A 13624-nucleotide genomic window follows, 5' to 3' on the forward strand; every position below is an offset into this window, starting at 1 on the left:
AACATATTCCAATCAACTAGAAAGTTTGGACAACATGGCTGAATTTTTAGAAGAAAAAAGTGACTTAGGGCAAAGAAGGAGAAACAAGCAAAATCCCTATATTAAAAAAAAGGAAATTTAATCAGTAATAAGAGAGAACACCAGGTTAGATGAGTTTATAGGCCAATTCTACCAAACATTCTAGAAAGTGGAGAAGATATTTATGACATGTGACAAAGAATCACCCAGAATTTTTTTTTTTAAATGTTCCCACAAAATCTACATGCAAGACACCCAGCCCAATGGAAACTGGACAAAAAGACAAATACAAGAGAGGAAACACAAATGATTCAGTTATATGAAAGCTATTTAACCATATTAAGAATTAGAGAAGTGGAATTAAAATCCAGTAATGAGGGGATCCCTGGATGGCTCAGCGGTTTAGTGCCTGCCTTCGGCCCAGGGCGTGGTCCCGGAGTCCCAGAATCGAGTCCCCCATCAGGCTCCCTGCATGGAGCCTGCTTCTCCCTCTGCCTGTGTCTCTGCCTCTCTCTTTGTGTGTCTCCCATGAATAAATAAATAAATTTAAAAAAAAATCCAGTGATGCACCAATTCCTACTCAACAGGTTGACAGACAAAATGTTAGGTACCGGCAAGGCTGCAGGGGCTCTCTTTACAACACAAGATCATAAACTGGTGCAATTACTTTGGAAATTTGGACATGTCCACATTCTACTATTGAGGAATTCTAATTCTAGGTGTATACCCTAGAGAAATTCTTACACAGTGCACCAACACATGTGCCCAAGAAGAATGTGTGCAGAAGCTTCATAATAGCAAATACGTTCCGATGGTAAGGAGCGCTAGGGTAAATAAATAGCAGCCTGGTCATACAGGGTGCAGTTGTGAAAACAAGTAAACTAAGCTGCACCCATCACCGTGAACAGATTACAAAAAATGGTAAACCAGTGGGTTTTAGATGTTCACGAGCATTGGGATTATCTAGGGGGCTGACGGAGAACACAGCAGCTTCACTTGTCGAAGTGGGACAGGGCTGACCTCTGTACGGTATCGAGTTCCCAAAGAGATGCAGATACACAATAAAGTTTGTGAACTACTGTGTTAACACACAATTGTGGGGGCGGGGGGCATGCAGAGAGTTCAGCTTGCACAAAGCTGAACAATATATGTAAGACAAAATTATACATTATTGGGGCTACACATGTAAGCCGGAGCATGATATTTAGCCGCTGGCAAGGAGGAAGGGGCGAGCATCTGGGGAGGAGGCCTCCAACCAAGAGGCAGGATACACTTTATTTCTTAGCTGGGCAGAAGGCACACTGATCATTTTATGATTCATACTTCATATAATGTTTGTGCCTAAGACCTACTCCACAGTAGAAGCTTACAAAGTCATAAAAGCAAGATTTATTTCCAGCCCGTGCATCCCAGTGGGCATCTGGGTGGGACACGTAATTGCTGCCATGGCCGACTTGCAGACTTGAGTGAGGGGAGTGCAGGTCACGCGGTGTACGCACATTGTCTTTCCTCTGCTGCTCATCAGCAGCACTATCTGGAAGGCGTGTTCTACTGGGGCAAAGGGCGAGCTGGTTTCCCAGGTGGGTTGTAGACATTGGCTGCTCCATGGGGAGGCCCATAGGTTGGATGTCTTCACATCAGTCTGGGGCTGACTCGGGGTGAAGCCCGGAGGCAGTGCCTGACAGCAGCAAGTAGGGAGTGGGTGGATCCCTGGGGGTCGCCCTGTGCCACTGAAGGGACCCCGGGGGGACCAACGGCATAGGAGAGGGCCCGGCACAGAGGTACTGGAATTGACTGATGATGCTGGGTGGCAATTTTCGGAGGGGAAGGACACATCCCTCGGAGGAGAGGTGACCCTTTTCGTTGCCCCCCTCCCCCCAAGGGATCTAGGGAATTGTTTCCATGGATTCTTAGATTCTGGGCAACTGTCTCTGTAACGGACATTAAGGATGGACCCAGAAGTGCAGGGAGGCCGGGAGGAGTGTGCTGGGAGGCGGCGTGTGTGCTGTGACCCCGAGTGATGGAGGAGAACCGGGCCAGTGGGGACAGGATCTGCAGACGCCATCACTAATGTAGCTCATGGGTTGGGTTGAGCTGTGCCAGGTTTGCAAGGGGTTCTGGGCAGGCAGGATGAAGGGTAGTATAAGGCCCACAGCAGCTGGGGGCAGCCCCTCACCCCCTTGTGTGGTGGCTGCCTTTGGCTCCCTTAGCCTCTCCCCCCAGGTTCTGCTGCAGCTTGCTGGGGAAGGTGATGGGCGTGCTTTCCAGAGAGGTACCGTGCGCCCATAAGTCAGGCTCTCGGCAAGCCCGGGGGTCCTGTGCAGGGTGCAGTGGGCAGTGCGCAGTCCGCTGACCAACCGGGACGTTGAGAATGTGGGAGGGGTTTAACAAGAGAGCTTCTCTAGTGGTCCTGCCGTTAAGGAGTCAGGGAGGAAAACCAAAGGTAGGTGACCCCCCCCCACTTCCTCTCCACAGTGCGTGGGCTCTGATTAACCCTCTTGCGTGGAATTCAACTGACCTCATGGTTTTTCGAGAAAAAATCCGCTACATTCCTTGTCCAAGGAGGGCCACCACCTCCGTCATCGCTGTTCCCTACCACCCTACCGACCGTCAGGTCACAGGTGATTTCGCTCAACCCGCTGTCGTGTGCTCAGGGCCGCTGAGAGCAGAGCCCAAGCATCCTGCTCACCGGGGAGCCCCGAGGTGGGAACACTTCGCGGTTGTCCCACCTCTGGCCTGTTGATCCCCATCCAACAAACTATCTTCCTTGAAACAGTCTTTTGTTTGAAATACAAAGTTTAGTGGTTCAAACCCAGATTCATGTTAATTCTTTTGAGATCACTGTGAGTCCGCCCCCTTGGGGACTAGCCGTCATCCCAAAGGGCTGCAAGGCTCCGAGTCCTACTCCCCTGGGCTGGCCCGGGGCATCAGGCTCCTGGGACAGTCCCGGCCTTGGTCGCGGCCACAGCGCACTCTGCTGTGGCCTCCACGGCTTGAACCGCGGCTGTGGTCGCCGTCCCAGCTCCCTTCAGGACCACTCCACTGCCCCTAAGCTGGGACGTGTGGTCTGCAAGCAGGAGGATTTACGACCTATTCTAAGGCCTAGTTGACCCTGACTTGCCGCCAACCACCGGTGTAGATGCGCTCGGCAAACGAGAGCCTCTTCTGGCCAGCCCGGGCCTGGCTCCGCCTCTAAAGCCCTTGATTTCTGTTAGTCCGGATTTTCTGTCACTCCTGTATCACCCCTGGCCTGGAAGCCGTTTTGTTACTTCCCTGTCGCCTGGCATCTCCCCACGGCAAGCTTGCAGCCCCAGGTTGGGGAGGCCCGGCGGTGGCTGCCCTGCCTCCCAGCCGGCAGGTGTAGGAGCCCGGCCCGCGCTCCGGGCGGCTCCCCCTCTCTGCTGGGGCCTCAGGTCAGAGGGGCCCGACTTCCTGGGCCTGCCCCCCCTCGAAAGCGGGTGCCCCAGGCTGGGCCCGTCCCCAGGCTCAGCTTCAGGGCTGCTCCTCGTGGAAGCCGCCTCGGCCTGCAGGGAGCTCACGGTGGCCTGCCGCCTCCTCCGTTTCCAAGCCTTCAAGTGCTCAGGGAAAATGGGGCAATGATAGGATTTGCCTCATGGAATTCCTGGAGCATGGGAACCAAAGGAGGTAACTTGTGCAGAGAGCTTAACGCACGTCCACGCGGAAGCACAATGGGTCGGTTTCCTTGGCTCCTAGATCTCCCATGGCAGCGCTCAGCACCTTTCATCTAGGAAGGCCTCGAACTTTCCTGGGTGGGATTAGGCCTGACTCCTTCAAGGCCACGTCCCCAGAGCTTGAGACAAAACAAACCACACAGAGGCAGCCCGGGTGGCTCAGCAGTTTAGCGCCGCCTTCGGCCCAAGGCGTGGTCCTGGAGACTCGGGATCAAGTCCTGCGTTGGGCTCCCTCCCTCTGCCCCTGTCTCTCTCTCTGTTTCTCATTAATAAATAAATAAAATCTTTTTTAAAAAAACAAAACAAACCACACAGGAGATGTTGGGTATGTTTCTGTGCAATGAATGAATGAGTGGATTTAGTTTCAGAATTTGTATGTAGATCTGAAAAAAAAAAGCAGCAAATCTAGTTATTAAAGGCTTAAGGGAAACACTGCATTTTGGTCAACATCAGAGAAAACCAGCGTTGTTGCTCTCAGCTAGAGAGAAAATTGGGAAAATTTCCTTTTCCCAATAGGAAACTTAGCTTTTACTCCCCACCCCAATGTCTACCCTGACATTCGATGGCATGGGTTCTTCAGAGCTTGACCCCGTGGAAGCCAATACATCAATGGTTTGGCTGCAGACATTTTTTTTTTCTGGATTTCAGGAAAGCTGCTGAATAGTCCTGTTTGGATTTTAGGGTTAGCAAGTGTCATTTATGACCAACTGACGCACCGTGTGACCTGGGCCCCATCCCTTGACCCCTTTGGCACCAGCTCTTCGGGCCGGTGGCCCTCGGTAGCTCCCGGGGGGGCCTTCTGCAGACGTAGTTTATGAGCCAATGGTAAGCATGGGTGTGGTTTGTCTTCCCAGGAAATCAGCGACCCAGAGATCCTGGATCTGGTGCACAGCGCCCTGGGCAGGATGACCGTGGTCCGGCAGATTTTCCCGTCTGCAAAGGACAACCAGAAATGCATGAGGAACAACCACCGCATCTCCTCCCTGCTCTGTGACCCCCAGGAAGGCTACCTCCAGATGCTGCAGGTCAGTGTTCCCCTCCTGAGCTCCCTCCAGAAGGAGGTCTCGCCGGTGCCCTTGGCCCGCTGCGGGCGACGGGCAAAGCGTCGGCCGAGTGCTGTTGCCACTGACTTTAATTACTGGAACCCTGTCATTTGCTGAAATTGAAACCGGTCGGCTGGGCAGTGCCTCCGAGCAGCATTAGCAGGCAGTTATGCCTGTTGCCAGCAGACAGGGCATATTAGCTCACTGGGCGCCTCTTGTATTTAAAAGTTACGTGTTCAGGGGGAAGGAGATGAGATCACGGTCTCTGCGGGTCTGTGCTGGCTGCTCTGTGGGTGGCGGGTTCCCCGGCAGGATGGAGAATGGAGCTTTCCTATGGGGACTCATCACTTTGAACCTGTGTCAGGGTCATCCCCGTAGGAAGGCGGTCATGTGGACGTAGCTCTCGTGCAACAACTAGGGCCGGTCCTGGCTCATCTCTGAGCGCTGCGGCTTCGCTCGACCCCGCGCTGCTGGAGTCCCGGCTGGGCAGGGAGAGGCCAGCAGGTGGAGAGGACATGGCCCGCTGTTGCACTCTTTGCAAGGCAACAGGTAGTGAGTGTTCCCAGACAATGCTTCTCCCGCATCTTGCGCCGCCCTGTGTGCGACCCGTGTCACCTTCTCTTGGGGCCGGGACTAAGAGGTGCAGTCGTGAGCCCATTGAGAGAGGTGGTTTTCTCTCTGGATGAAGCACACTGGAGATTGGCCATTGGCAGATCGGAACCCACTTCTCCGTTAAAAATATTGTGCATAAGAAAACCATCATTGGGAGGCCCCCGGGGGGCTCAGTTGGTTACGCGTCTGACTCTTGGCTTTGGCTCAGGTCACGACCTCACGGCTGTGGGGTGGAGCCCCAGTGGGGCTCTGTGCTCAGTGCAAAGTCCGCCTCAGATTCTCTCTGCCTCCCTCTCCCTCGCACAAGCTCTCAGTCTCTCTCTTTCTCAAATAAATAAAATCCTTAAGGGAAACCCAAAAAATGTTCTTTGATGCTTGGTGGGTGACACACAGCAGAAGGAAGTTTCTCCCAATGGAGTTTGCAAAAATTGCCCAGAAGTTTGTGCATGTGGTAAGCCTGCCACCCGGCACTTGAAAATCACCAGCCCTTCTTTAGCGAGCCGGACATGAGGCTGGAAACCAGGGTTTGGGACAGAGATGGGCTGTATCTGCCTCCTGAGTGTCCGTTCCATCCCAGGACACTTTGTTATTACCTCCTCGGGGCCACACATCCTGGGGAGGGGACTGTTGGAGTCTCCGGAGTGGCCTGGGTACCTGTGTAACTCCCCACAGCATCACATCCGGTCTAGGATCTTATGTCTAGGGAAGGAGGAAGGAAACATCCTGGGACGGGAGGGGGACCCTGTCACTCCCGGTGTGGCCAGACCCCGAGAGGATCGCACTCCCAGGCAGGTCTCCCCAGGCCGTCTCCCCTTGAGGGCTCATCCCTCTCCCGCCCCACCCCCACCCCACCCCACCGTCCCATCAGCTTCTCCAGTCCTTGCTGGCTTGTCTGTACTTTCTCCCCGAGGAGCGCTGGGCCCTTCCACGGCACACTAGTTAGGGTAGCCGCAGCAGGGCAGGGCCAGGACTAGTTAGGGTAGCCATAGTAGGGCAGGGTCAGTACTAGTTAGAGTAGCTGCAGCAGGGCAGGGTTAGTACTAGTTAGAGTAGCTGCAGCAGGGCAGGGTTAGTACTAGTTAGAGTAGCCGCAGGGTCAGGACTAGTTAGGGTAGCTGCAGGGTCAGGACTAGTTAGGGCAGCCATCGCAGGGCAGGGTTAGTACTAGTTAGAGTAGCCGCAGAGTCAGGACTAGTTAGGGTAGCTGTCGCAGGGCAGTAACAAGCAATAGAAGCCGCAGCAGAAGAGCCACATCGCCGGGTTCAAGTCCCTGGAACTGCAGCTACTAATGAAGCATATAATCACGATTATTTATTTGTCACCTAGTTCCCAGCTTCCTGTCCTGTAACCTGGCAGGGTCGTGCCCGCCCCTTAGAGACGTGCGACCTTTGCACGCAGGGGCACACGGAAGGCGTCTAGAGAGGACGGAACTATTCACCGTGTCACTACGGGAGGCGTTGCGGTTCAGCTTCTGCGGAGAGGCTGCCGCGGTCACCTGGTCTTGCTGAGCACGCTGTCTGGGGACGTCCCAGCCCCTCTCAGGGCTTCGCACCACTTACTGTCCCCGGCCCCCTGTGGGCTGATCTGTCCGGGGAGGCTATGTCCCGAGACCGCTTAACCCCCATTGCAGACCCCGCTCCTGGCACACCCTCCCTGAGGACTGTGGGGGAGGATCTGTTAATAGTGCGGGTCTTCACACCACTTTAAGTGTTTCTAGAAGTCTCTTTATGTATCGATACATAAAGCACTTTATTAAAGGAATCTCTGTCTGCATTTGCTGCCTCTGCCTGGAGCGGGTGTGGCGAGAGGGGACTGGGGATCACTTCCTCATCCCGCCCCTCCACCCCCTCCACGCTGGGGCAGCTCCTCATTCATCTCATTTACAAGCCATTCTCTTCCAGCTTCCTCAGTAGCTATCACCGCTTCTTTATTTCTTAATGACACTAGAGAAGACAAACTAATTTCTACTAGCCTCTAGCTGTGAGATTTATCGAGAAGGCGCTAACATGTTTAGAACAACTAACTCAAGAAAAAATAAAACATTTGTGTCATGGATTATTAACTTCGTCTTGATGGAATTAATGAAAATCCTTTTGGAAATGGAGCTCTCAAGTCCATCTTTCAGTTCTTCCCGCAGACGGCTGCTCTTGGGACAATAACTCTGGGTTAGAAGCCTTCATGAGGGTCATCATGAATCGTCTCTCCCTTGGCTTCTCCACTGAGCTGGTCTCAGAAACTCCATCATCTTCTATTAGGCCTGTGGTCAGGGCTTTCTGTGCCCCAAAGCCAAGCCAGCAGTCTCACAGCAAATCAGTCTGGTTCCCACTTAGTACAAAGAAAGCCCCTTGGAGGAGAAAATACCTCGGTCAGTGAGTTCTCGTGGCTCCGAGCGCCGTGCTTGCCAGTGTGCTGTTGTTTATTTTCCCCTACAAAGCGCCGTCTCATTTGGGTGTTTGTCATTCTTGTTTTCCTGACAAGTGGGCCCAGGGCTTGTCTGACTCAGCCAGTAATGGAAGTGATACCCAGTGTCTGAGAACCTCGAGACTTGGCTGCAATTGTGCGGGCGGCCTTGCTCGGAGGAGTATCTGTAAGGCCCTTGGTCTTCAGAACTGCACAGTCCAGTGACTCCGGGGCTGCCGGCCAAGTAACAGACACGTGGTCACGCTGCCACCCCAGTTAGTCACACGGGCTCCCTAAGGGGGGCAGGCACATGATGTAAGTGGTGTCTTCTGGTCCCCACGGAGCCTGGTCCTTGAATTAAGCTGTGGGGCCCAAGGCCACATACTAGTATGAAATGCTCTCTCAGGTTGGGATTTCTCCTCTGTGCATTTAAAAGTGGTTGCATGGCTTGATAGATGTGACCCCTCTTCCCTTGCTCCATCTATTAAAACATTTCAAACCTCCCCCTTCCCAGCTGTCCCTATTTCTTCAAGGCTTTCTGTATTATTCTCTGGCTACAAGTTGTTTGTCACCCTGCCAGGACAGTCCTTTTCTCTGGGCGACAGCCACCCCACGCCACAGTTACCTTGGGCTTCATGTCACTTGCCCTGGTTTCCTTCTTTTTTAAAAAATTTTACCCTAAATGTTCCAATGGAATGTGCAGCCACTGTCAGTCCTGAGGCGTGATGGGAGTGGGGTCGTCGCTGCCTTCGTCGGAGCTGGTTGTGCCCCGGTCTCTGGCCGAGCCTGGCTGCCATGGTGGCCGCACACAGTTGGCGGCCGGGGAGCCCCAGGCATGCAGCGTGCACCTGTGCCCTGCCCACCGTGCACACCGGGCCCTCGGACTCTGTGGGAGCGGGGCCCCTCACGGGACAGGCATGCAGGCAGCAGTCTGCCCAAAAGGCCTTGCCAGAGTGACCTCTCTGGCTGCGACAGCCGGGCGTCAGCGTGTCCTCCCAGGCGGACCCTCCACCGGCTGCTTGTCTGACATTGCTGGATGACCAGAGCTATTGAGGACATGGTCGGAGGTCAGTCCCTTGGCTTGATGAGCGACGGAGGGAGGAGAAAGTGGGGCCCAAGACTTGCTGGGTGAAGACATTTCTCGGGTTTCTGCCTTTGGCGCGGGGCAGGTGGCAGCTGGGGGCCGAGGTGCAGTGGCCCATGCGGCGGGACCGGCCTGCTCTGCGTAGCTGCCCCGAGGAGCCCCGAAGAGCCTGGCATGGCTCAGGGGCCGGGGGGCTTCTAGTCTGCGTGGCTGGGCGCTGACCCTGCTTCCAGGGCCTCGCGTAAGTATACGGCCCTGCGGCTGCCGGGCCTGTGCCTCCCTCAGTGCTGACCCAGGGGGAAAGCAGCACCTTCCTGGCTTCACTGGCAAATCCAAGGCTCGACGGTTCTCTTACATGGGGTCGGGGTCCTGGGGGTGGGGGTGGGGGGGTCCCGGCCTGTGGTGGCACAAGCAGCCTGTGAGGTCCTCAGTCCCTTCTTGCTGCGGAATGTTCCCTGCCTGTCCCTCCCCTTGGGGCTCCAACCTTTCTTCCCTGGTGGCCTCCTTATCCAGCCTCGATTTTCTCTCTCTGGGCCTTGACTCCAATGTAGATTCTCCTTATTTTTTTCATGAACATCAACCTAACAGTTTTCCCGGTCGTCTTTGCTCCTGCTGACACAAGGTCTTTTCCTAAACAAAATATAGTTACTGATGTTGCAGAGATTCTGGTGCTAACTCTGAAAAAAAAAATCTGTTTTTGTTTTTGTTTTTTTTTTCATCCTGGGTCCTCAGTTGGCTTTGTGCAACTGGTCTTTGGTGATCCAGCAGCCAGGAGGGCCTACCCGGGTTTCTCAAGAGCTTGTGAGCCCCAGTCAGGAGCTCCTGGCCAAGTTCTGTCCTCTACCTCCCAGAAATGTGTCCTCACCTTTCCCATTTCCCTTCTCGGGACCCACTTCCTGCATAGATTTTTGGCTTTGGAAAGGCAAGCCTTGCCAGGACCCCCGCCCACCATCTCCCAGATACACATACCCCAGGTTCTGATTGGAGATGGACACTTCCCCATGGGACATGTCGGGCCAGAGCTCCTGCACCCTTTACCAGGGTGGCTTCTACCTACTGACAACCATATTCTAAGAAGAATCCTTTGTACAAATACCTTGCTGTATCTTTACCTTGCTGTTCTTCTTCTAAGAATGTATTTAAATCTATTCATCTGGCATTCATTAATTCCACAAATACTCATCATGCACTTATTATGTGCCAGTTCCTATGTTAGACATTTCACAGATGCTCTGTCTCTTAATTCTCACCAACTCTAAATAAATGGGGCAAGTTTCATCTCTATTCTGTGGCATGGGCTCCGTAGGAAAACTGGCCTGTGCCCCAAACCCGGAGGCCCAGGAGAGCAGGGGCAGAGAGTTCAGTGCGTCTGAGGCTCGGGGTATGAGGCAAGAAGTGTTGGAGCTCAGTCAGAGAAGAGGGCAGCCGCCAGGGTTCTAAGGATGGGGTGTAGGTAGCCCCTGGAGATGTGACGGGGAGGGATGTGCCTCCAAGGAGACAACTGTGTGCAGGGGGCAGGCAGGGGGAGGGCCTGAGGCTGGGAGACAAGGCAACCAGGGGTCACTGTCTCCCTAGGGAGAAATGAGGGCACCTGGACCCTGCTGTGGCCATGGGAGGTGACCACAGAGAGAGGATAAAGGAAGCTTCCTTGCGAGGGAAACCCCTCAGTTGGGATGGGGGACAGGTGGCAGGTGGTGCAGTAGAGAACACGGTGCTCCCGCGGGGCTGGCCTGCAGCTGCCCCTGCCTGCCTCCCCTTGTCTCCTGCACTCCCGGGTGGTCTCACTGTCGCGTGGGCCATGCGGAAGGCTCCTGTGGGCGAGCCAGCCCCGCGGTACAAACGTCAGACCTTTGACTGCAGTGGGCCAAGCCACCTCCCTTGCGGGAACCTGCGTCAGGGCATGGCGAGGCCCCCACTCTGGGCCCTCCTGTATTGGGACCTTTTATGGAACATCCTGGGGGTGGAGAAGTAGAAGTGGCCTTTCCCATAATGGGGAGCTCTGTAGCCTCTCAGCCCACGCAGCCCCGAAAGGCCTGGCTCAGGCTCTGGGGGCCGTGGAAGCTGTAACTTTGCTGTGGGGCCAGGGGGAAACCAGTGACATGTGTCCAGGCGAGCAGTTTTCAGGCCGAGCGGACATGCAAGGCTCAGGAGGATCCTTGCTCAGACTTCCTAGACACAAGCTGCAAAATCCTGATAGGACTCATGCTCAGACCCAGGGGCACCGGGGGGAGGGTGCACGGTGTTGGCAGGTATGAGTTCATTTCCCAGGGGGCCGAAGGCTTCTGTGTACCAGCCCCATCCCGGGCTCAGAGAGAGGACACCCTGGAGGAGCTCCCAGACCATCCACATTGGAGTCTGGAGCCGGTGTAGATCCTTTATCCCCACTTCCCATTTCTTCCTGTCTCTGCTCCCTCCAAAAATAAAGCAGCACACAGAGGGCTTAGGACAGCACTTGGCCACAGGACTACTGTCATTGCATTTCTTGGGGGGCTAGGTCAGGGCCATCCCTACTGCACTTCTCTGGGGGCATTGGTCATATTGGGTTTGATTGTCGCCAAGATGAATCCAGAGCACTAAATGGCTTGTTCAGTATGACTCTGCAAGCGGGTGTAAGTGGAGATTCGGGTCACCGTTCAGGCAGCATTGACCAAGCACTCGCTAGGGGCATGCGCTGGGGGAAAGGGGGGCAGTGACAGGGCCGGCCCGGGTTGGGCTGAAGTCCAAGCTCTTGCCCATCCTACCAGGCCACCCGGCTAAGCTGCACACATGGTAGAGCAAGCATCGCTGTGTATGGCAGTGAGAGAGCCATCAGGTGCTCGTCTCCAGGGTGGCGAACCTAGCTGGCTGGGCCCCGTTCCAGCTCTGACCCCACCGAGGACGGAGGCCCCGGACTCCAGCCTCGGGCCCCTGCCTGGCTCTGGCTCTTGTCTGCCTCTGGCATCCCTGACCTGGCTCCAGGTCTTATGTGCCATACTCTTGGCCTCAAACTTCAGTCTGTCTTCAGCTTCTTAGGTCTACTTTCACCTGAAATGCCTGTCCTCCCTCCCTCCCTCCCTCCCTCCCTCCCTCCCTCCCTCCCTCCTTCCCTCCCTCCCTCCCTTCCTTCCTTCCCCTTTCTTCTTTTATTCTTTTGGCTTCTGTGTGCAATGTCCCCAGGCCAGCCAGAGGGGATGAGGGTTTAAACAGTGACAGCACCTGCTCTGCTTGTCGTCTTCTGTGAATGAGCTCTGTGCTGCACCTTCCCTGAGAAGCGAGGGAAAGAGGCAAGTGTTCCTTCAAACCAGGCCCCTTCTCCCTGCCCCTGTGGCCTGGAGCTCCACCTTGGGGCATGAGCCCTGAGAGCCTGGCAGCGAGTGGGTGTTCATGCAGGTAGGAGTCTTTCTCCTTCTAGATTGCAGCTCTTGGCTCAGCGGCTCATCATGACCCTGCCCTCAGGCTGGGTCTCCACCCACCTCCCCTGAGAAGAGGCCTGCCTTCCACTTGTCAGGACTCAGATGGACCCCAAGCAGAGGCTGCCTTTCTACTATTTGCTCATGATCCTTCCCCACAAGGTCCTGTTTCTAATCTCCAGACAATCAGACTGACATGGCCTCGTACTGGGAGAAGGGACAGGAATGGGAGAAGGTGGAGCTCCAAGTGGGCATCAAGAGGACATTTTGAGTGGGCTATAAATGAGCAGCAAGTTGTTATTTGAACAAAGGGTGTTCCTTCCTGAGTCAAAGTGGAGATGGCCAACCCCTTTTTCCTACTACTTTCTCTTTTTGGGGAACCAAGATCAGTGTGTACCCTTCTAGCAGAAGATGCATCCATCATCCATCATCCATCCATCCATCCATCCATCCATCCATCCATCTCCCCATCCATCCATCCATCCCCTCATCCATCCATCCATCCATCCATCCATCCATCTCCCCATCTCCCCTCCATCCATCCATCCATCTCCCCATCTCCCCCTCCATCCATCCATCCATCCCTCCCATCCATCCATCCATCCATCCATCCATCCATCCATCCATCTCCCCCTCCATCCTTCTATCCATCTGCCCCTCGCCTCTCCCATCTACGTATCCCTTCATCCAACTATCCATTTGTCCTTCCATCCATCCACCATGCATCCATCCATCAAACATACGTTAAGCACCACTGTCTGCCTTGGTTGGTGCTGGATGCTGTGTTTAGAGATAGTAAGAAAAAAGTCATATACATACATACGTATACATACCCACTTATATGTAAAAGTCATTTACAAGTTGTAGAGGAGTATGCATACAGTCACACATATAAGATGCATATGTCTAAGTTCTATCTCTAACATACATACATATTTCTAGATATATCTATCTGAAAAAGAGCATTTCTAAAGCCTTTGAACTGAAAGCTTATTTCTTTGACCTGAAATGTTTTCACCTTTCCCAGCAGACATACTTGTGGGAGGGCTGAGGGCTTCCTTTAGTCTTTCTGAGTCACATCCTGTTTTTGCCTCTTCATTGCCAGCCTCTCTGCATTCACACACTCGTTAAGTACCTTAATTCACTATGAACACAAGCGCTGGAGGCAAACAGGGATATTCTGTTGGGTGTTGGTCGGGGCCTCAGCTGGGGTGGTGCCGTCCCAAGGGGTGTGCTTGTGTGCGCGTGGGAGGTAATGTGGGTCAGAGGGTCCCGGCTGGTTGAATAGCATCGGCTATGAGTGGGTGGCTGGGAGCCCGATGAATATCTCAAGAAGAGAAGTCTTCACATCATCAAGGACTCTCAGCTTTGAGTTATTCTTTTGGA

At 54.2% G+C, this 13624-nt stretch overlaps 1 protein-coding gene across 2 annotated transcripts in view; it reads left to right on the plus strand.

Annotated features, from left to right (window-relative positions):
• GRID1 (glutamate ionotropic receptor delta type subunit 1) overlaps positions 1-13624 on the plus strand; it is a 634358-nt gene that overhangs the window by 414351 nt on the left and 206383 nt on the right. For both annotated transcript variants that reach the window (XM_055325891.1, XM_055325892.1), the window contains exon 6: positions 4565-4735. In XM_055325891.1, the coding sequence (XP_055181866.1) occupies positions 4565-4735 (171 nt within the window). The remainder of the gene's footprint in view (positions 1-4564; positions 4736-13624) is intronic.

The sequence above is a fragment of the Nyctereutes procyonoides genome, unplaced genomic scaffold (genome assembly GCF_905146905.1).
Source record: "Nyctereutes procyonoides isolate TBG_1078 unplaced genomic scaffold, NYPRO_anot_genome, whole genome shotgun sequence".
Taxonomy (NCBI): domain Eukaryota; kingdom Metazoa; phylum Chordata; class Mammalia; order Carnivora; family Canidae; genus Nyctereutes; species Nyctereutes procyonoides.